The 18,059-nt window shown below is 54.6% G+C and overlaps 1 protein-coding gene across 2 annotated transcripts; it reads left to right on the top strand.

Moving 5' to 3' along the window:
• The first annotated feature begins 41 nt into the window (after positions 1–41).
• LOC137847098 (scavenger receptor cysteine-rich type 1 protein M130-like) lies at positions 42–5,586 on the top strand. 2 transcript variants are annotated; one of them, XM_068665373.1, is made up of 11 exons: positions 42–501; positions 610–936; positions 1,017–1,331; positions 1,456–1,770; positions 2,265–2,309; positions 2,393–2,701; positions 3,049–3,084; positions 3,346–3,486; positions 4,143–4,238; positions 4,843–4,995; positions 5,224–5,586. In XM_068665373.1, the coding sequence occupies exons 1-11, from the start codon at positions 156–158 to the stop codon at positions 5,478–5,480; spliced, it is 2,340 nt and encodes a 779-aa protein (XP_068521474.1). In that variant the 5' UTR covers positions 42–155; the 3' UTR covers positions 5,481–5,586. The 2 variants fall into 2 exon arrangements, with proteins under 2 accessions (XP_068521474.1, XP_068521475.1); XM_068665374.1 differs by lacking the exons at positions 3,346–3,486; positions 4,143–4,238 and having other exon boundaries at positions 44–501.
• Positions 5,587–18,059: the final 12,473 nt, after the last annotated feature.

Genomic DNA, 18,059 nt, shown 5'->3' with positions numbered 1-18,059 from the left:
GGGGCATGAGAGCAGGGTGGGCACTGGGTTGTTCTGGGTGGGGACAGCTGGGGTGAGGTGGTGGTCTGCGGCCCTAAAATGAGAGTGCTGCAGGAGGAGAAAGGCATGCTGTCCCTTTGGCCTCTCCTGCAGCTCCTGTGGGAGCAAGAGCACAAATGTGGCCTCTCTCACCCTCCTTTGTCCTTGAGTACACAGGGTTCAGGCTGGTGAATGGCAGCAGAGCATGTGAGGGCAGGGTGGAGGTCGCGGTGCTGGGGACGTGGGGGACCCTCTGTGCCTCCCGCTGGGACCTCTCGGACGCCCACGTTTTCTGTCGGCACCTCGGCTGTGGCTTTGCTGAGTCCATTCCTGGAGGAGGGCATTTTGGGAGAGGAACCGGCCCCGTTTGGAGAGACTCGTTCCACTGTGACGGGACTGAAGCCCACCTGGGGCAGTGCCCGGTGACTGCCCTGGGGGCCTCGCCGTGCTCCCAGGAGAACGCTGCTGCTGTCATTTGCTCAGGTGAGTGCTGGGCAGTGCTGCAAAGTCCATTTGCCCCTGGTGTGTGACACAGTCACCCACAGCTTTGCACCCCACGGCAGTGCCTGGCTGAATTTCTGCTCTCACCAGGCCTAACTCACCCCATGCCCCTGCGGTTGGTGGGCGGAGGGAGACGGTGCGACGGGCGCGTGGAGGTCTTCCAGCACGGGACGTGGGGCAGAGTCCTGGATGAGCAGTGGGACATGCAGGAGGCCAGCGTGGTGTGCCGGCAGCTGCAGTGCGGAGAGGCAGAGGCAGCCTACACCCCCGTGAGGGCCGAGCGAGGACGAGGACCTGTGGGGCTGCGTGGGGTGCGGTGTGCAGGGCACGAGGCTGACCTGAGCCTCTGCAACACCTCCCTGCCCGAGAGCACACAGGCAGCAGGGATCATGGAGGACGTGGGGGTCGTGTGCCACGGTGAGTGGTGCTGCACGTCCCCCAGGTGTGGGGCTGGGAGGGCAGCCAGCCCCTGACAGCCGGGGTTCTCCACGCTGCAGGGAGCCGGCGGGTGCGGCTGGTGGACGGGGCCGGGCGCTGTGCTGGGAGAGTGGAGATCTACTACCAGGGGCGCTGGGGCACTGTCTGCGACGATGCCTGGGACCTGGCCGACGCCGACGTCGTTTGCCGCCAGCTGGGCTGCGGAAGGGCCCTGGAGGCAGCCGGCTCTGCTCGGTTTGGGGAGGGCTCCGGGCAGATCTGGCTGGATGGCGTCAACTGCTCCGGGGCTGAAGCTGCTCTCTGGGACTGCCCTGCCGAGGCCTGGGGGCAGCACGACTGCGGGCACAAGGAGGACGCAGGAGTCATCTGTTCAGGTCTGTGCTGGGAGTGGGGCTGGGAGCTGGGGCCAGTGAAGCCGGGGTGAGGGCAGCCCAGGTAGGGCTAAAGCTATCAGTGACTGACATCCAAGGACGTCCCTGGGGCCTTTCCTACTTCCAGAGTTCATGGCCTTGAGGCTGGAGAACAGCGACGGCTGCTCAAGACGCCTGCAGGTTTTCTACAACGGGACGTGGGGCAGCGTTTGCTCCAACTCCATGACCATTGAGACGGTGTCACTGGTGTGCAAGGAACTGGGCTGCGGGAATGAAGGAGATCTGGAAACAGATTCTAACTATGCCAAGCTGTCTGGCATCACGTGGCTGGATCATGTGGAGTGTGGGAAGAGCAACAGCTCCTTCTGGCAGTGTCCCTCTGCTTCCTGGGATCCGCAGTCGTGTACGGACCGCCGAGAAGAGACCAATATCACCTGCAATGGTAAATCTGAGCCATCGAGGCACCAGGTCCTGTTCCCCACTGGGCATGGTGAAATGCAGAGAAGGAACCCAGAGGGGCTTTGACTTCCTGCATTAGACCCTGTTGCTACTGGTGCACAAAGGTGACTTGAGGTCTCAGAGCCACCCATGTCCACCAGCAGCAGCCAACAGCTGGGCTGCCCTCTGCCCCTTTGAGAGGCAGAGCCATCTCCAGGAGAGTTCTCATAGGAGACCATGTGGGTATGGGCAGGAGTTTGCACTCTATGAACAGCCTCCTGCTGCTCTGTGAACCAGGGACCCTGTGGGGATGCGTACTCAGTTCCTGCACACAGTGATGTGTGTGTCCCCTGAACAAATGAACAAATAGTGTGCTGCTGCTGCCCTGACCCAGGCAGCAGGGGCACGTGTGAGCAGAGGTCAGCTCTGCTCTCTTCTGCACGACCCCCAGAACAACCCTTTTCAGCCCAACTTCTCTTTCCTTTGGGACATGGACAGAAAGGCCACAGGTGGCTGCATGCCCCAACTCCACCAGCTGCACAGGTAGGGAGCTGCCCCTGCACGTGCCCTCCTCACCTGGCCTGTCCCAGCTCTCCTGGTGCCATGGGAGGTCTCTGCCTCCCCAGACAGGGAGAAGATCCGCGCTGTGGGAGGCAAGGACGGCTGCTCGGGCAGAGTGGAGATCTGGCACCGCGGCACCTGGGGGACGCTGTGTGACAATGCCTGGGACATGCGGGACGCTGAGGTGGCATGCAGGCAGCTGGGCTGTGGCCCTGCAGTTTATGCCCTGGGCCAGGCTGCTGCTGGAGAGGGGACGGGCCCCATGTGGCTGATGGAGTGCAGGGGGACGGAGCTGTCTCTGCAGGACTGCTGGGCCCAGCCAGGGGACAGCGGTGCCTGCCAGCATAAGGCAGATGCGGCTGTGCATTGCTCAGGTGAGCAGTGGGGCTGGGAGACATGGCTGGGGGCTTGGCAAGGAGCTGGCTTGGGCGTCTGCCCTTCTGGATCCTGCCATGGCCCCGCTGCTGGCCTGAGCAAGGTTGTCCCTGCAGAGTGGGGGGCTGGTGGTGGGTGGGGAGCAACCTCTGTGGGGCTGGATGTCCCAGAACATCCCCTGGGCTGCCTTCACCAGAGCAGTGGTGCTGGGCCCTGTCCCTGCCACCCTGCCCAGCCCCACAGGAGGGACAATTCAGGTGGCACATGTTGGGGTCATCTGCTAGGGAGGCTGCCTGGTGCCACAGCCCCAGCCTCTCAGCCCAGCTCTCCTTCTGCTCCCCTGCAGCTGCACCCAGGACAGTAACACCCCCCCCACAAGCAGGTAAGCTGTCCTTCCCCTGGGCTGAGTCTGCCCACGGACAGGCTGTGACCCACATCCAGGGGAAGGGGCTCCCTGTTGGGCTGTGAGACTCCCAGGAAATTGAGAGAGCTGGGGGAAGTCTGTGATGTACCCAGCAGGGTGGGAGCTGCCCCATCACCCAGCCTTGTCCCCCCCAGCCCCTGCTGCATTGTGTGGTCAGGAGTGGCATGTCCTGCCTCCAACCTCTCCCTTGCTGCCCCTGCCGTGTTCCTGCCCATGCAGATTCCCCACGGGGCCGTCCGACCACCAGCAGAGAGGGACTCTCGGTGCCTGTCGTCATCTGCATCATCCTGGGGGCCCTCCTCTGCCTGCTCCTGGCCCTCCTGGCTGGGCAGGTGCGAAGCGCCAGGGCTCGGCGCAGAGGTGGGTCCTTCCCCAGTGGTCCTGGGGGGGAGATGCCTCCTGGCACGGCTGAAGGTGTTGGTGTCCTGGGGCACAGAAACAGAGCCGTGTGCTGCCTCCTGCCCCATGTGCTGCCCCACTGACTGACAGACCATGGGGCACCAACATCAAGGGGTGGAGAGAGCCCAGAGCCTGAGGCATCAGTTCTGGGGTGAGGAGAGAAATGTGAGATCTAGGCTGGGTGAGACGGGGAGGATGCACTGCTGGCAGTGCTCTGGGCAGCTCTGGCAGGAGGAGCATGGGGCAGCGGAGTCCATCACCATGGTGTCAGCCACCTCCCAGCAGGGCACAGGCTGTGCTATTGCTCTGTGGGGCAGAGATCGAGCAGCAAAAGTGGGTAGGAGAAATGAGGGAACTGGTGCAGGGTCTGCACTGGGACGTGACCCAGGGACCAAAGGGGCACAAGGGCTGTCTCCAAAGGGATGGTGTAAGGCTGACTCTGTCCCAGACCATCTCTATGGGGATGCTGCCCTCCCTGGGGATGTGGCTGCAGTGCCAACACAACACAGAGGGGCTGTGCTGTGGGGACAGCCCTGTGCTGGCCTAGGGAATGGGGTGAGGGATCCCAGTGGGGTCCTCTCTGCCCATCCCCAGATCAGCCCTGCCTCTGTCCTCAGGTTCTGGGAGAGCTGGGGAGCCCTTCCCTGAGGCCGTGTACGAGGAGATCGCTTATAGCCTGGCCTGGGAGAAGCAGGCGAGGTTCAGTCTCTCAGGTGGGTGCAGGTAACCTGCAGGGGCACATCTGCTGTGTCCATTCTCCCTGTCTCACACCAGGGCTGTGCCCTGCAGCTCCTGCCCATGGTCCCTGAAATGGTTGGACCATGGGGTCCGTGGGAGAGCATCCAGGTGCTGGCCCCCACAGAGGAGCTTCCTCCACACCAGCTCTGCCCATCCCAGAGGGGACAGCCCCTCTCTGCTTGTCCCTGCACCTTACTGAGAGCCAAGGTTTAAGCAAAGGGCTGTCCCAGGGCAACTCTGGGAACCTCTCTGGGAAGTGCCTTGTCCCAAGGGAACTGGTCTCCTCCCCATGCACCCCCAGCTCTGTGGGTGCCCATCCCCAGCAGTGCTGACCACCAGCCAGGGCAGCAGGGCTCATCCCACAGCACCCACTGCAGCTCTCTGCAGGCTCCTTTTCAGAGGGGTCCCTGACCCAGCTGCAGCCCTACCCCAGGCACATGAGCAGGAGGATGGTCTGGGGCCACACCCAGGGATAACCCTGACACCAGCAGCATGTCAGCCCTGTGTCCCACACACCCTCCCATCCTCTGCTCTGCAGGACATCTCTTCTCATTGCCACCACCTTCCCTCTCCTTTCAGATGTCCCTGTCCTGCCCGGAGGTTACCCAGCAGATGGCTATGATGATGCTGGGGAGGTTTCTGACCCTGGGGAGGATCCTGTCCCTGGGCAGGGGGACTGGGAAGTGCGCAGGACACCAGAGGATGGAGATGGGCGCAGGGATGCAGCCACAGGTGAGAGGGCAATGCAGCACTGCCACTTCCTAGGTGCCAACCCCAGGCCTAGGAGAATCCATGCCATATTGAAGGCCTGACAATCCATGGAGAACCTGTCCTGGGATATTTTGTGGGGGCTGGAGAATGGGCCGAATGTCTCAGGCTGGTGAGGACGAGGAAGGTGATAAACAGCCCCAAGGGGCACCCCACAGGCCCAACCACAGCAGCCTGCCTTGATGCTTACAGGGGGAAGCCTGCACTCCCGGAGAAGTGCTGTGGTCCCTGGAGCTGAGGGAGACACCTCGTCACCTTTCCTGGGGACCACAGGCTATGACGATGTTGAAGAGGTGTCTCTGGTATATCTCCATGAGGACACCCAGGATGTGATACCAGAGTCCCATGCACAAGAGTTCCAGAGCTCCAGGCCAGCAGAGCCCAGCCCTGCTGAGCAGCTGGGTGCAGCCGGGAGGGAGGAGAGCTCAGTGCCACTGGGAGAGCCGTGAGTGCCAGGGAATGGTGTCCCTTTTCCAGCAGTCAGCAGACGCACATGGGTATTTCCCCTCTTGGTATTCCCCTGTTTTTATGCTGTGTGTTGGTATTTCCTCATATTAAAACCCTCTGGGCACTTTTCCCCAGATCCAGTGCTTCCCTGACCATGTTTCTGGGCGTCTCCCTGAGGCTGACGGAGGGGAGAAGAGCTCAAAGATCCAGCGGTTGGGAGGGGACACATCTTAGAGCCAGCAGGATCAGGGTCTGGCTGTGGTGCTGACAGAGCCCCTGGTCCCTGGACACTATTCCTACTGACAGACATTTCCGTCCTGCCAGCCACAGGCAGTTCCCAGACAAAGTGGATCTCTGGGAAGCCCCAATATGCACTCCCTTGCAGTGCCCACCTTCTGCTGCCTTGGGCCCCCATGGAGGCCAAGAAAGCCTGCCCCTTCTCTGCTGCAGTCTGGGAGGTGCTTTTGGTAGTGGGATGGTGGGCTGGAACACCTATTGGAACATCTGTTTAATCCCTTTGCGTCATCTCTCCTGGCTGTGTATAGTCTTCTCTGGGTCAAGAACTGTCTGGAGGGCCATGCCCAGCGGGTTGTGGTTAATGGAGTTCAGTCCAGTTGGCGTCCCGTTACAAGTGGCGTCACCCAGGGGTTGGTACTGGAGCCTATATTGTATACCTTTATTGATGACCTAGATGAGGGGTTGAATGTACCCTCAGTAAGTTTTCAGACAACACTGAGTTGGGAGGTAATGTTGATCTGCCTGAGGCTAAGGTGGTCCTTCAGAGGGATTGGGATAGGCTGGGCTGAGGCTAATGGGATGGGGTTTAACAAGGCTAAGCACCAGATCCTGCACTTTGGCCACAACAACCCCATGCAATGCTATAGGCTTGGGACAGAGTGGCTGTGAAGAGGAAAGGGATGTGGGAGTGATGATCGATGTTTGGCTGAACATGAGCCGGCAACGTGCCCAGGTGGAAAGAAGGCCAATGGTATCCTGGCCTGTGTTAGAAATAGTGTAGCCAGCGGGAGCAGCAAGGTGATCAGCCCTCTGTACTCAGCTCTGGTGAAGCCACACCTGGAGTACTGTGTTCAATTTTGGGCCCCTCACTACACGTCAGACATCGATGTGCTGGAGAGTGTCCAGAGAAGGTCAACAAAACTGGTGAGGGGTCTGGAGCATAAGTCCTATGACGAGAAGCTGAGGGAGATGGGGTCGTTTAGTCTGCAGAAGAGGAGGCTCAGGGGAAACTTCATTGCACTCTGCAACTTTCTGAAGTGAGGCTGTGATGAGGAGGGGTTCGTCCTCTTCTCTCAGATAACTGAGGCCAACTGGATCACTTTTCCATGTCCTGGTTTTGGGCAGAACCCCTACCCAAGGATCTCCCCCCCCCTGCTTAGGAAAGGGTTTCAGCTGAGTCAAACCAGGCATCTCATACTTTGTTTGCATTTCAGAGGCTAGAAAGGGGCTTAGCTGCCTGTCCCATGCCTTACAGAAGCCCACAGGAGCTGGGATTCCTTTTGCCTCGGTTCAGGTGGGCAGCATGTAAGCTGCTTGTCTCATTGCAATTGGATTACTTTGAATGCAGACAGAGGCAGGAGGGAGCTGTTCGGATGCAGACAGCAGGTGATATTAGAGATGGCAGAGTGACATCTGAGTGACATTTGAAGTGCCAGTTTAGGTTGGATATTAGGAAGAACTTTACCAAAAGGGTTGTTAGGCATTGGGATGGGCTGCCCAGGGAAGTGGTTGAGTCACCATTCCTGGAGGTCTTGAAAGGTCGTTCAGAGGTAGAGCTTAGTGATATGGTTTAGTGGAGGACTTGTCAGTGTTAGGTCGGAGGTAGGACTCGTTGATCTTGGAGGTCTCTTCCAACCTAAATGATTCTGGGATTCTGTGATCATCTGGTCCAACCATCATCTGGTCCCCCACAGAGTCCAGAAAGAGCCCTGAGTGAGACATGGGGGTGCAGGACTTCTCCTCCAGTCTGAGGTAAGGCCTTGGCCTTTCTGCTTTTGTCTGACCAAAACAAACCCAGACTTTTCTCAGCACAGTGCTTTGCCAATCCGTAATCATGGCCTCCAATTATGTGCCCTAACAAGTCCCTGAGGAGAATCTCTTGGTAACGGCCCTTAGTGGGGCCCATTAATACTCCAAGTCACTTCAACTTTTCCTTCTGACTTTACTTTCTCAAGCAATTGCATCATTCTCCTCTCAGTACTTGAGGTTCACAGACTGAGCACCAAAATCCACCAAGGAACTCATTACAATCCAGAAACACCTAAGGAACCATATGTCTTCCATAGTTTTATTCAAGTCTTCAAGACTTGGACAGATAATTGGAGAGCTTTCATAGTGTAGTTAAGGAGGAAGATTTCAAAAAGCACCTAAATCGGGTGCCACTACCATTTTGAAGCCACTTGCCGAGGCGATTGGCTCCGGGGCAGAAACTTTCTGCAGCGGAGCATGGGATCAGACAGGCAGGGCTAATTATTCTGGCATCGAGCCCACTTGAGCGAACTGTCAGGACCCGGCAGCCCTCACGAGGGAGGTGAAAGAGGCGAGAACAAGGCATAGGCGGAGCCAGCAGCGCCCCCTCCCTAGATGTTCAGAAGCTGCCCCTAGGGAGCGCGAGTGACCAGGACGTGGCACGTCAGAAGGAAGTGGCGTGGCAGTCAGTGCGGCAATTCGTGTGGCAGGCAGGGTGAGCAGGGAGGGCAGAGTGTTCCCCCCCACCCATAGGAACACCTCCTCCAATGGCAGTCTACCGCTAGCTAGGCTGCAATAGTCTCCACCAGGCACCGTGATCTCTCTAGGAAGTCTGTACACATCCAGACTGACTACCCGCTCAAAAATGCAGCAGTTCAGGTCTCTGGATGCAGGGAGTGTCTAAGCCTTTTGCTACCATCTGACCTGATCTGCCTGGTGGCAGAACTCAAGGAGGAGGTGGAGAGTTTGAGGGATATCAGGGAGTGTGGGCAGGAGATAGACTTGTGGAGCAACGCCCTGCAGGACCTGAAGAACAGGTAGTGGGGTTAGACACTCCAAATGGAGGTGGACCCCCTGCCCTGTTGCTGTTGGGCAGAGGGAGGAGTTGAGGAGGAATGGAAACAGGTCCCTGCTCGACATCGCAGGTGATGCCCCCCACTATGGGCCCCACCTTCCCAGGTGCCCTTACGCAACAGGTTTGAGGCCCTGGAGCCTGAGAGACCAGTAGGTGAGGAAGAGGTAGAAAGTCTACCCATGAGGATGCCTAAGACGAGGAAGTCGACTCCACGCCTCAGGACTGCCTCCACCAAGAAAGAAAGAAGGGTGATTGCTGTGGGCGACTCCCTTCTCAGGGGAACAGAGGACCCTATTTGTTGGCCTGACCCTACCCGTAGGGAAGTCTGCTGCCTCCCTGGGGCCAGGGTCAGGGATATTGCCAGAAAACTTCCCAACCTGGTTCGCCCCTCTGACTATTACCTTCTTTTGATAGTCCAGGCTGGCAGTGATGACATTGAAGAAAGAAGCCTGAAGACCATCAAATGGGACTTTAGGGGGCTGAGACGATTAGTGGATGGAGCAGGTGTACAGGTGGTGTTTTCATCTATCCCTACAGTGGCAGGGAGGGGTACAGAGAGGACATGGAAAGCCCACCTGATAAACACGTGGCTCAGAGGCTGGTGCCAAGACAGAAATTTTGGTGTTTTTTTGAACATGGGGTGCTTTACTTGGCACCCAGCCTGATGGCTGCAGACAGGTCCCTATCTTTTAGGGGAAAATGGATCCTGGGCCAGGAGCTGGCGGGGCTCATTGAGAGGGCTTTAAACTAGGTAAGAAGGGGGATGGGGCTGAAACAAGGCTTGTTGGAGCTGTGCCAGGGGAAACAATGGCAAGGCTGGGAGAGAAGGCAATGGCCCAAATGAAGTGCATCTACACTAATGCATGCAGCATGGGTAACAAACAGAAGGAGCTGGAAGCCATAGTGCGGCAGGCAGGCTATGACTTGGTTGCCATCATGGAAACATGATGGGACCACTCTCATGACTGGAGTGCTGCAATGTCTGGCTATAGGCTCTTCAGAAGGGAGAGGCAGCATGGAAGGGGTGGTGGTATGGCTCTCTATATCAGAGAGAGTTTTGATGTTGTGAAACTTGAGGCTGGGAATGATAAGGTTGAGTCCCTATGGGTTAGGATCAGTGGGAAGGCCAACAGGGGAAGCATCCTGGTCGGGGTCTGTTATAGACCGCCAAACCAGGATGAAGAGACTGATGAAGAGTCTACAGGCAGCTGGCAGAAGTTGCAAAATCGACAGTGCTTGTTCTTGTAGGGGACTTCAACTTCCCAGATATATCCTGGAAGTGCAATACAGCCCAGAGAAAGCAGTCTAGGAGGTTTCTGGAGAGCATGGAAGATAGCTTCCTGACGCAGCTGGTTAGTGAGCCTACCAGGGGTGGTGCCCCACTAGACTTTCTGTTCACAAACAGAGAAGAACTGGTGGGAGATGTGGTGTTTGGAAACTGTCTTGGGCAGAGTGACCATGAAATGGTAGAGTTCTTCATTCTCAAAAGAGCCAGGAAGGGGACCAGTAAAACTGCTGTATTGGACTTCCAGAGGGCTGACCTTGAGCTGTTCAGGACACTGGTTGTCAGAGTCCCTTGGGAGGCAGTTCTGAAGGGCAGAGGAGTCCAGGAAGGCTGGGCGCTCTTCAAGAAGGAAATCTTAATGGCACACTATCCATGAGAAAGTGGTTGGTGACCTGCTATGGTACTTGGTCGATGGGGCCAGATGGGATTCACCTGGGGATACTTAGAAAACTGGCAGAGGAGCTGGCCAAGCCACTTTCCGTCATTTATCAACAGTCCTGGCTATCGGGGGAGGTCCCAGTCGACTGGCAACTAGCAAATGTGACACCCATCTACAAGAAGGGCTGGAGGGTCGACCCGGGGAACTATAGGCCTGTCAGTTTGACACTTTTGTTGCTCTCTCTCATACTGAGGCACAAGAGACTTGACAATCCACAGCCAAGGCTGATACTACATGGGCCTTTCAGGTACTTGGGCAGAGGGCATCACACAAGCACCTTGCCAGACAGGTGCCTTCTGATGGCCTGTGAGAGACGCCGGCAGATGTGAGCCTAAAAGCCCACCTGCCAGCCAGGAGGCAAGAGTTGACCTGGCAGTTACTTCAGAAAGATGGGACCTCCCAGTCCCTTGCCCAGCCATGCTCCTGCTGCTGGCCTCTCAGATCCAGAGGCAGAAGTGACCTGACAGTCCCCACCAAAACCAATTGCTTCCTGCTGGATTCAGAGTTTCTAAGGCACAATTGACACACTCTAAGAACATCCACTCTCTTTGAGGCCCAGCACCTAGCAAGATAAAAGCAAGGTCATTGTCATCCTCCAAGGCCATACATATCCAGATGGCCTTTCAGCTTCTCTGATGGACAGGAGACAACTATGTGAAAGCTCTGTTAGGTACTAGGGCAGGACTGACCTTGAAATAAGTATTTATGCTATCTGCATGTCAGTGGCTCCTCAGTTTCTCATGACTGCTAAAACGACACCCTCATAGACCAGCCATGTGCCTGAAGGTGGCACATCAGGCCCTCAGGCAGAAGTGCCCTGACAGCCACCTGCACAGCCATGGGCCTCCTGCTGCCTCCTGAGATCCTGAGGCACAGCTGACCTCAGCAGAACATCCCCACCTATCTACTCCATGCGTTTTATGACCTTACCAAGATCCATGTCACCTCCCCTGCCTCCTCCAAGGTCTTTCTCTTAGCCAGGCATCTCTTCTCTGCCCCAGTTCTACCCCCCTTATTCTTCTCCCAACTTTCCCCTGACTTCCCCAAATGTGTCACCCTGTTGGGGGCAGCTTTCTGAGGGCCTTTATGACCTCAGAGGCTCTGCCTCCCTGCTGTGGGCCGGCCAGGTTCTGGGACAGAATTGACCTCACAACCAGCATCCACAGTGTTACAAGGAGCTGTTGTGCTTGGGAGGCCTCTTCCCAGCCCACCCAGGAGCACCGGGTGCAGGGGATACCCTGCACAATCCCTCAGGTACTGTGTAGGCCAACCAGCTCATGCTTCAGAAGGCCTGCCACACATCTAGACTCACGTTTCCTCATGCAGCCTTTAGAGAACAAGGGCCCAGCCCAGCCCCTGCTCTGCAGCTCCTCCCTGTCTCTCCCAGGAGGCCAGCCCAGCCCAGACCCTCCCTAGCTCTCCACACCTCTCTCTCCTCTCCCCAGTCTAACCCAGCCCAGCCCAGAAGAGCAGCCCAGGCTGGGCTGGCCCCAAGGCAGCAAATGCAGAAACAGAGGGCAGTGTCAGTGTCTCCGCTGCTACCATCTTCAGGAGATCCCATACCCTTCCAAGGTGAAACCGTTTAAAAAAATATAATAGAGAAAATTTACATGAAATCTAAAGCAGGAAACCTTCACTTTGAGATTGGTGAGGCACTGGAAAAGGTTCTTCTGAGAAGTAGTACCCTGCTCAATAGTAGTGTTCAAGGCCAGGGAGGATGGGACCTGTAGCAACCTGGTCATGTGGAAGGTGCCCCTGACCATGGCAGCGGGGCTGGAACAAGATGGTCTTTAAGGTCCCCTCCAAATTATGCCATTCTATACTTCTATGACACTGAAGACCCCAAACTGGTTGTGTAGCTTGTGTAGAGAGAGGGATTTCAATTTCTGTGAAAATTTCCACCCCTCCCTCCCCCCCCGAAAAACAAGTGCTTGGAAGGGATGGGATGCTGTCTGCCTGTCACTTTGTGGGTATCTGGTCTCAAAATAGGACAAGAAAAGATAATTCTCAAGCCAAACTCTTCTTTTGAATTAGGAAAAAGAGGGCACTGGAAGTGTCCATCCCCAGGTGACAGAAGGAAAAGCAGTGATAACATCAGTATGATTCAAAGTCAATTCCCCTGGTGAGGGTATGATTCAACGGTGATTCCCCTGGTGGCCCAGGGACTTGTCAAGAGCTTCCTGTGCTGCTGAGCTGGGCTGGGCTCCTGGGTCCAAGGGGAGCTCCTGGCAAGCGGGCAGCACTGCAGAGAGACAGCTCTGCCCAGGAGCAGCTCCTCTGCACAGCGCAGCAGGGCTGGGGGCACTGCCTGCAGGGGACAAGGGCAGTGAGAGAAGGGAGGGAGATGTTAAAGGCAGAGTGGAGGGGGGATGCTGAGAGCTCACTGCAGGAGAAATCTTCACAGTCCTGAACAGGGTAAGTCTCTGGCTTCAGGGCAACACAACTGTTGTTCCTGGTGCCACCTCCAGATTTGCTGGCAAATCCTGTAGCCTATGGGAGCTTTCAGAAGGACTCTCAGAGTTTGGATAAGAGAAGAACAACAGGCTCTGGAACAGTGATTATCTGCCATAAATAACTGAAGGACAGGACATGATGGTTCTTTCTCACAGGGCTGGCCAATGGTGCAGGCAGGGTGACGGCAGGGGTGTCCAGGGCTGTGGTGCAGAGCAGGGTCCCTGCTGTGCCCCAGGGGCTGTGTGCTGGGGCAGGGCCTCTGCTGCCTGCCAGGCTCAGCACTCAGCCTGCCTGGGGAGCTGTCCATTGTGTTGAAGGGAGAAGCTGTGGGTGGAAGGACCCCCTGGCAGGGCAGGGCAGGGTCCTGCGGGTGCCCAGAGGCTGATGCCTGGGGCAGGCAGCTCACAGCTGCTCAGCACCCACAGGGTATCTCTGGTGATGATTTTAAACAAGGTAGACCAACTCGTGCACTACCTGCAGGGAAAGTACTTCTGAGAGGCTGTGCTTTAACTTTCCTGCCCTAAAGAGCAGTCAGGGAAATGGTAATGGAATCAACAGGTTGTGTCAATGAGGCTGTTTGAGCATTACACTCAAAGAGATCTTTAGGTCTATGTGGAACCTCACAATTTTCCTCCACACTGTTTAACCTACATACTGCATTGTTTCCCAATGTATTGTTGGATGTCCTGCTCAGCACCTAAAATACAGAGACACCTCTGGCCAGTGGGCACCTGAGATCCATCTCCACTGGTTTTCAGCAGATGCTGTAGGGCACTACTGAGTCTGGATGAGCCTACAGAAAATCTATCTGGTCTCTCTGCACTCTTAGGAAGTAAAACTGAGATCCTGAGGCAGGAGCACATCTTCTTCAAAGGGAAGTAATAGTTTCTCTTCCTGGGGAGGCTTCGGTAAAACAATATATATGTTATACAATATATTATTCCTATATTCTTACACAATATAAGAATATATAAGTTTGGGTTTTCCTCAGAGAAATCTCTCTAACTTGTTCCTTGTCTTTTCCACCATTGACAGCCATCTATGCTCTGAGGCAGCAAATATCCAACAGCACCTTCCCCAATGAGTTCCTCCTCCTGCCATTTGCAGACACTCGCGAGCTGCAGCTCCTGCACTTCGGGCTCTTCCTGGGCATCTACCTGGCTGCCCTCCTGGGCAACGGCCTCATCCTCACAGCTGTAGCCTGCGACCACCGCCTCCACACCCCCATATACATCTTCCTCTTCAACCTCGCCTTCCTAGACCTGGGCACTATTACCACCACTGTTCCCAAAGCCATGGCCAATTCCCTGTGGGACACCAGGGCCTGCCCCTACTCAGGATGTGCTGCTCATTTTTTTTTTTCTTTTTATTTTTCATCTCAGCAGAGTTTTATATTCTCACCATTATGGCCTATGACCGCTACGTTGCCATCTGCAAACCCCTGCACTACAGGACAATAATGACCAGCAGAACTTGTGTCAAAATGGCAGCAGCTGCCTGGGGTAGTGGGTTTCTCTATGCTGTGCTGCACACTGCCAATAGCTTTTCCCTCCCCCTCTGCCAAGACAGTGCCCTGGACCAGTTCTTCTGTGAAATTTCCCAGATCCTCAAGCTCTCCTGCTCAGATGTCTACGTCAGAGAAGTTGGGCTTCTTATGTTTAGTGTCACTGTAGCATCTGGGTATTTTGTTTTCCTTCTGATGTCCTATGTGCAGATCTTCAGGGTCATGCTGAAGATCGCAACACATCAGGGCATGTACAAAGCCTTTTCCACTTGTCTCCCTCACCTGGCCGTGGTCTCTTTGTTTCTCAGCACTGCCTTTTTTGCCTACCTGAAGCCCCCCTCCTGGTTCTCCGCATCCCTGAACCTTTTGCTGGCTGTTCTATACTCAGTAATGCCCCCAGCCATGAACCCCCTCATCTACAGTGTGAGGAACAAGGAGCTCGAGGATGCAATTTGGAAACTATTTTGGGGGATGTTTTTCAGTACTAATAAAGACCCCTTCCATCGCCACTAATGAATCCCAGTGCTTCCCATTCTAGGCTTGTGTCTTTGTTGTTCTCATTATATTTTCCCATTGTCAATTTGACTGCTTGTGCTTCTTGTGTTCCTACATAAATATTTGGATTCCCCCTCTGCTATGAATGAATAAACCTGTTCTGTCCCATATGGAAGCTGTATAAATGTGCATCTAACACTGTGAGTGAGTCTGTAAAAACGCTCTCATAGCATCTCTGTAATAACATAGAATCACCCCAGTACAATGCCTCAAGCTTGGGCTTTCCTTTCCAAACCAGTGTCAAGAATAGGCTCAAAGAATTATTTGCTCCCCACAAGGGTCTGTTCCTACTTAGGTTCAGGAGAGAATGTCTAATTGTTGCATTCTGACTCAGGGGTCAAGGGGCTGGACTGTGGAATTAGTGTGTGTGAAAATCCAGTGTTCTGCGTCCTTGCTGGTGTTTATAATCCCTGCTCCTCAAGGTTATCTGAAGAGTGATCTACCTGTAAAGCTATCACTGCTCAGAGAAGATGATGGTAGTGAACACCTCCAGAGGTCCCTTCTGACTCAGGGAAGAAAGGGCTAGACTGTGGAGTTAGAGTGCATGACAATGCTGTGTTTTGAGGCCTCACTGCTGATTGTTATCCCTGCTCCTCAAGGTTGCACAGTGAGTGGTGTCATTCTCAAAATGAGTCTCTGCCCTTGGGAACCTGGAGTACAGCTGGTGCAATGATACTACAGAAAAGTTCTCAGAGACATTGCAAAACATTCTAGAATGACTGAATCACAAATTGGTTGGAGTTGGAAAAAGTCTTTCCCCGTATTACTTGTTCCCTTTAAGTACTGGAAAGCAAGAAGTTTCCCCCCAGAGTCTGCTCTTCTCTAGGCTCAACAAACCCGACTGGCTCAGCCTGCCTTCACAGGAGAGGTGTTCCACTCCACTGATTATTGCTGTGGCTCTGCTCTGGTCCCACTCTTTAAGTCCTATGTCCAAAATCTTATGTGTCTGTTGTGCTGGGGCCCCAGAGCTGGATGCAGAACTCCAGGTGGGGTCTCACAAGAGCAGAGTAGAGAGGGAGAATCACCTCCCTCAACCTGCTGGTCACTCTGCTTTAGATGGAGCCCAGGATACTGTAGGCTTTTGGGGTTGCAAGTGGACATTCCTGACTCATGTTGAGCTTCTCTTCAACCAGAGCCCTCAGGTCCTTCTCATCAGGGATACTTCTCAACAGGGCAGTGGTTTTCTCAAAGCCATGGTGCACATTGCCTGTACATTGTCCATTCCTCTTTGCCAAGGCAATGCCCTGGACCAGTTCTTCTGTGAAATTCCCCAGATCCTCAAGCTCTCCTGCTCAGATGTCTACCTCAGAGAAGTTGGGCTTGTTCTGATTAGCCTCTCTTTAGCTTTAGGGTCTTTTATTTTTATTCTTTTCTCCTACGTGCAGATCATCAGATCAGTGCTGAGGATACCATCCAAGCAGGGACAGCACAAAGCTTTTTCCACGTGCTTCCCTCACCTGGCTGTGGTCTCCATCTTTTCCAGCACTGCCTTATTTGCCTACCTGAAGCCCCCTTCCATCTCCTCCCCATCCCTGAACCTGGTGGTGACAGTGCTGTACTCAGTGGTGCCTCCAGCAGTCAACCCCGTCATCTACAGCATGAGGAACCAGGAGCTCAAGGATACACTGAAGAAGCTGAGTCAATGAGTCCTTCAGCAGCAGTAAGCTGCACGTCTCTTCACAAGGGATTTCCAGTTCATCTCAGGAAACTGCTGGTCTTTGTGCTATTTTTCTGTGATAATCTTGTTTGTCTGCCTTCGCTCTACTTCTGCAGAGTGGCCTAAACCCACTCGTTTTTACCCAGAGGCCCTTGTATCTGTCTCTATTGTTAAGGCATAGCTGGATACCCCTGTCACGTCTGTTTAATAAAAGGGTATTTCCACAGTGCTGGTGCCTGGACGTTGGGTTCTTCTTCCAATGTTGTGGTCAGGAACAGGATGAAGAAATTGTTTTATTATCATGTGCAGGTCATTGCTCTATGAAATTGCTCTCCATGGCTCTATGTCCAGGTGGAGGCCAGTGAGGAGTAGTGTCACAGAATCACAGAATCACAGAATCACAGAATTTGTAGGTTGGAAGAGACCTCAAGGTCATCGAGTCCAACCTCTGACCTAACACTAACAGTCCCCACTAAACCATATCCCTAAGCTCTGCATCTAAACGTCTTTTGAAGACTTCCAGGAATGGTGACTCCACCACCTCCCTGGGCAGCCTGTTCCAGTGTCTAACAACCCTTTCGGTAAAGAAGTTCTTCCTAACATCTAACCTAAAACACCCCTGGCTCAACTTAAGCCCACTCCCCCTCGTCCTGTCACCAGGCACGTGGGAGAACAGGCCAACCCCCACCTCACTACAGCCTCCTTTAAGGTGTCTGTAGAGAGCAAGAGAGTGTCCTTCAGGGTCTGTCTTGGGACCAGCACTGTTTAATATTATTATCAGAAGACGTAGACAGTGGGATCAAGTGCACCCTCAGCAACTTTGCCAATGACACCAAGCTGAGTGGTGCTGTTGATACAACAAAAGGAAGGGATGATATCTGTTTGGACCTGAGCAAGCTTGAGAAGTGGGCCCATGTGAATCTAAACAGGTTCAACAAGTCCAAGTGCAAGGCATTGCACCTGGGCCAGGGCAATCCCAGACATGAGGACAGACTGGGAGAAGAAATCCTTGAGAGCAGCCCTGCTGAGAAGGACTTGGGGGTTCTGGCGGACAAAAAGTTAGACATGAGCCAGTAGTGCATACTTGCAGCCCAGAAGCCAATTGTACCACAGGCTCCATCAACAAAGGAATGTCCAGCAGGATGAGGGAGGTGATTGTGCCCCTCTCCTCTGCCCTTGTGAGGCCTCATTTGGAGTGTAGGGTCCCCAACACGAAAAGGAAGTTGATCTGTTAGAGTGGGTCCAGAGGAGGTCCACATAGCTGATCAGAGGACTGGAGCACATCTCCGGTGAAGAAAGGCTGAGAGAGCTAGGGCTGTTCAGCCTGAAGAAAAGAAGGGTCCTGGGAGCCCTCAATGCAGCTTTTCAGTGTTTAAAGGAGTCTTATAAATAAGATAAAGAGTAACTTTTTGCTTGGGCCAATAATAACAGGAGAAGAGAGAATGGCTTTAAACCAGGCCCCTCACTCTGCAGAGCATCACCACCAGCTCTGGACACTGCATGAGGCACAGGAAGGGGACAGGAGTGGTAGGTCCTGTCCTGCCAGAGGAAAACTCAGGTGTTGTCTGAGTTGTGTGGCCATGCTGGGTGAGGACTCACAGCAGGGGATTTGTGGTGCAGAGCCAG

Source organism: Anas acuta, chromosome W, assembly GCF_963932015.1.
Source record: "Anas acuta chromosome W, bAnaAcu1.1, whole genome shotgun sequence".
NCBI classification, from domain to species: Eukaryota; Metazoa; Chordata; class Aves; order Anseriformes; family Anatidae; genus Anas; species Anas acuta.
The sequence above is the reverse complement of the archived record's forward strand: the minus strand, read 5'-3'. Positions and strand labels throughout refer to the sequence as shown.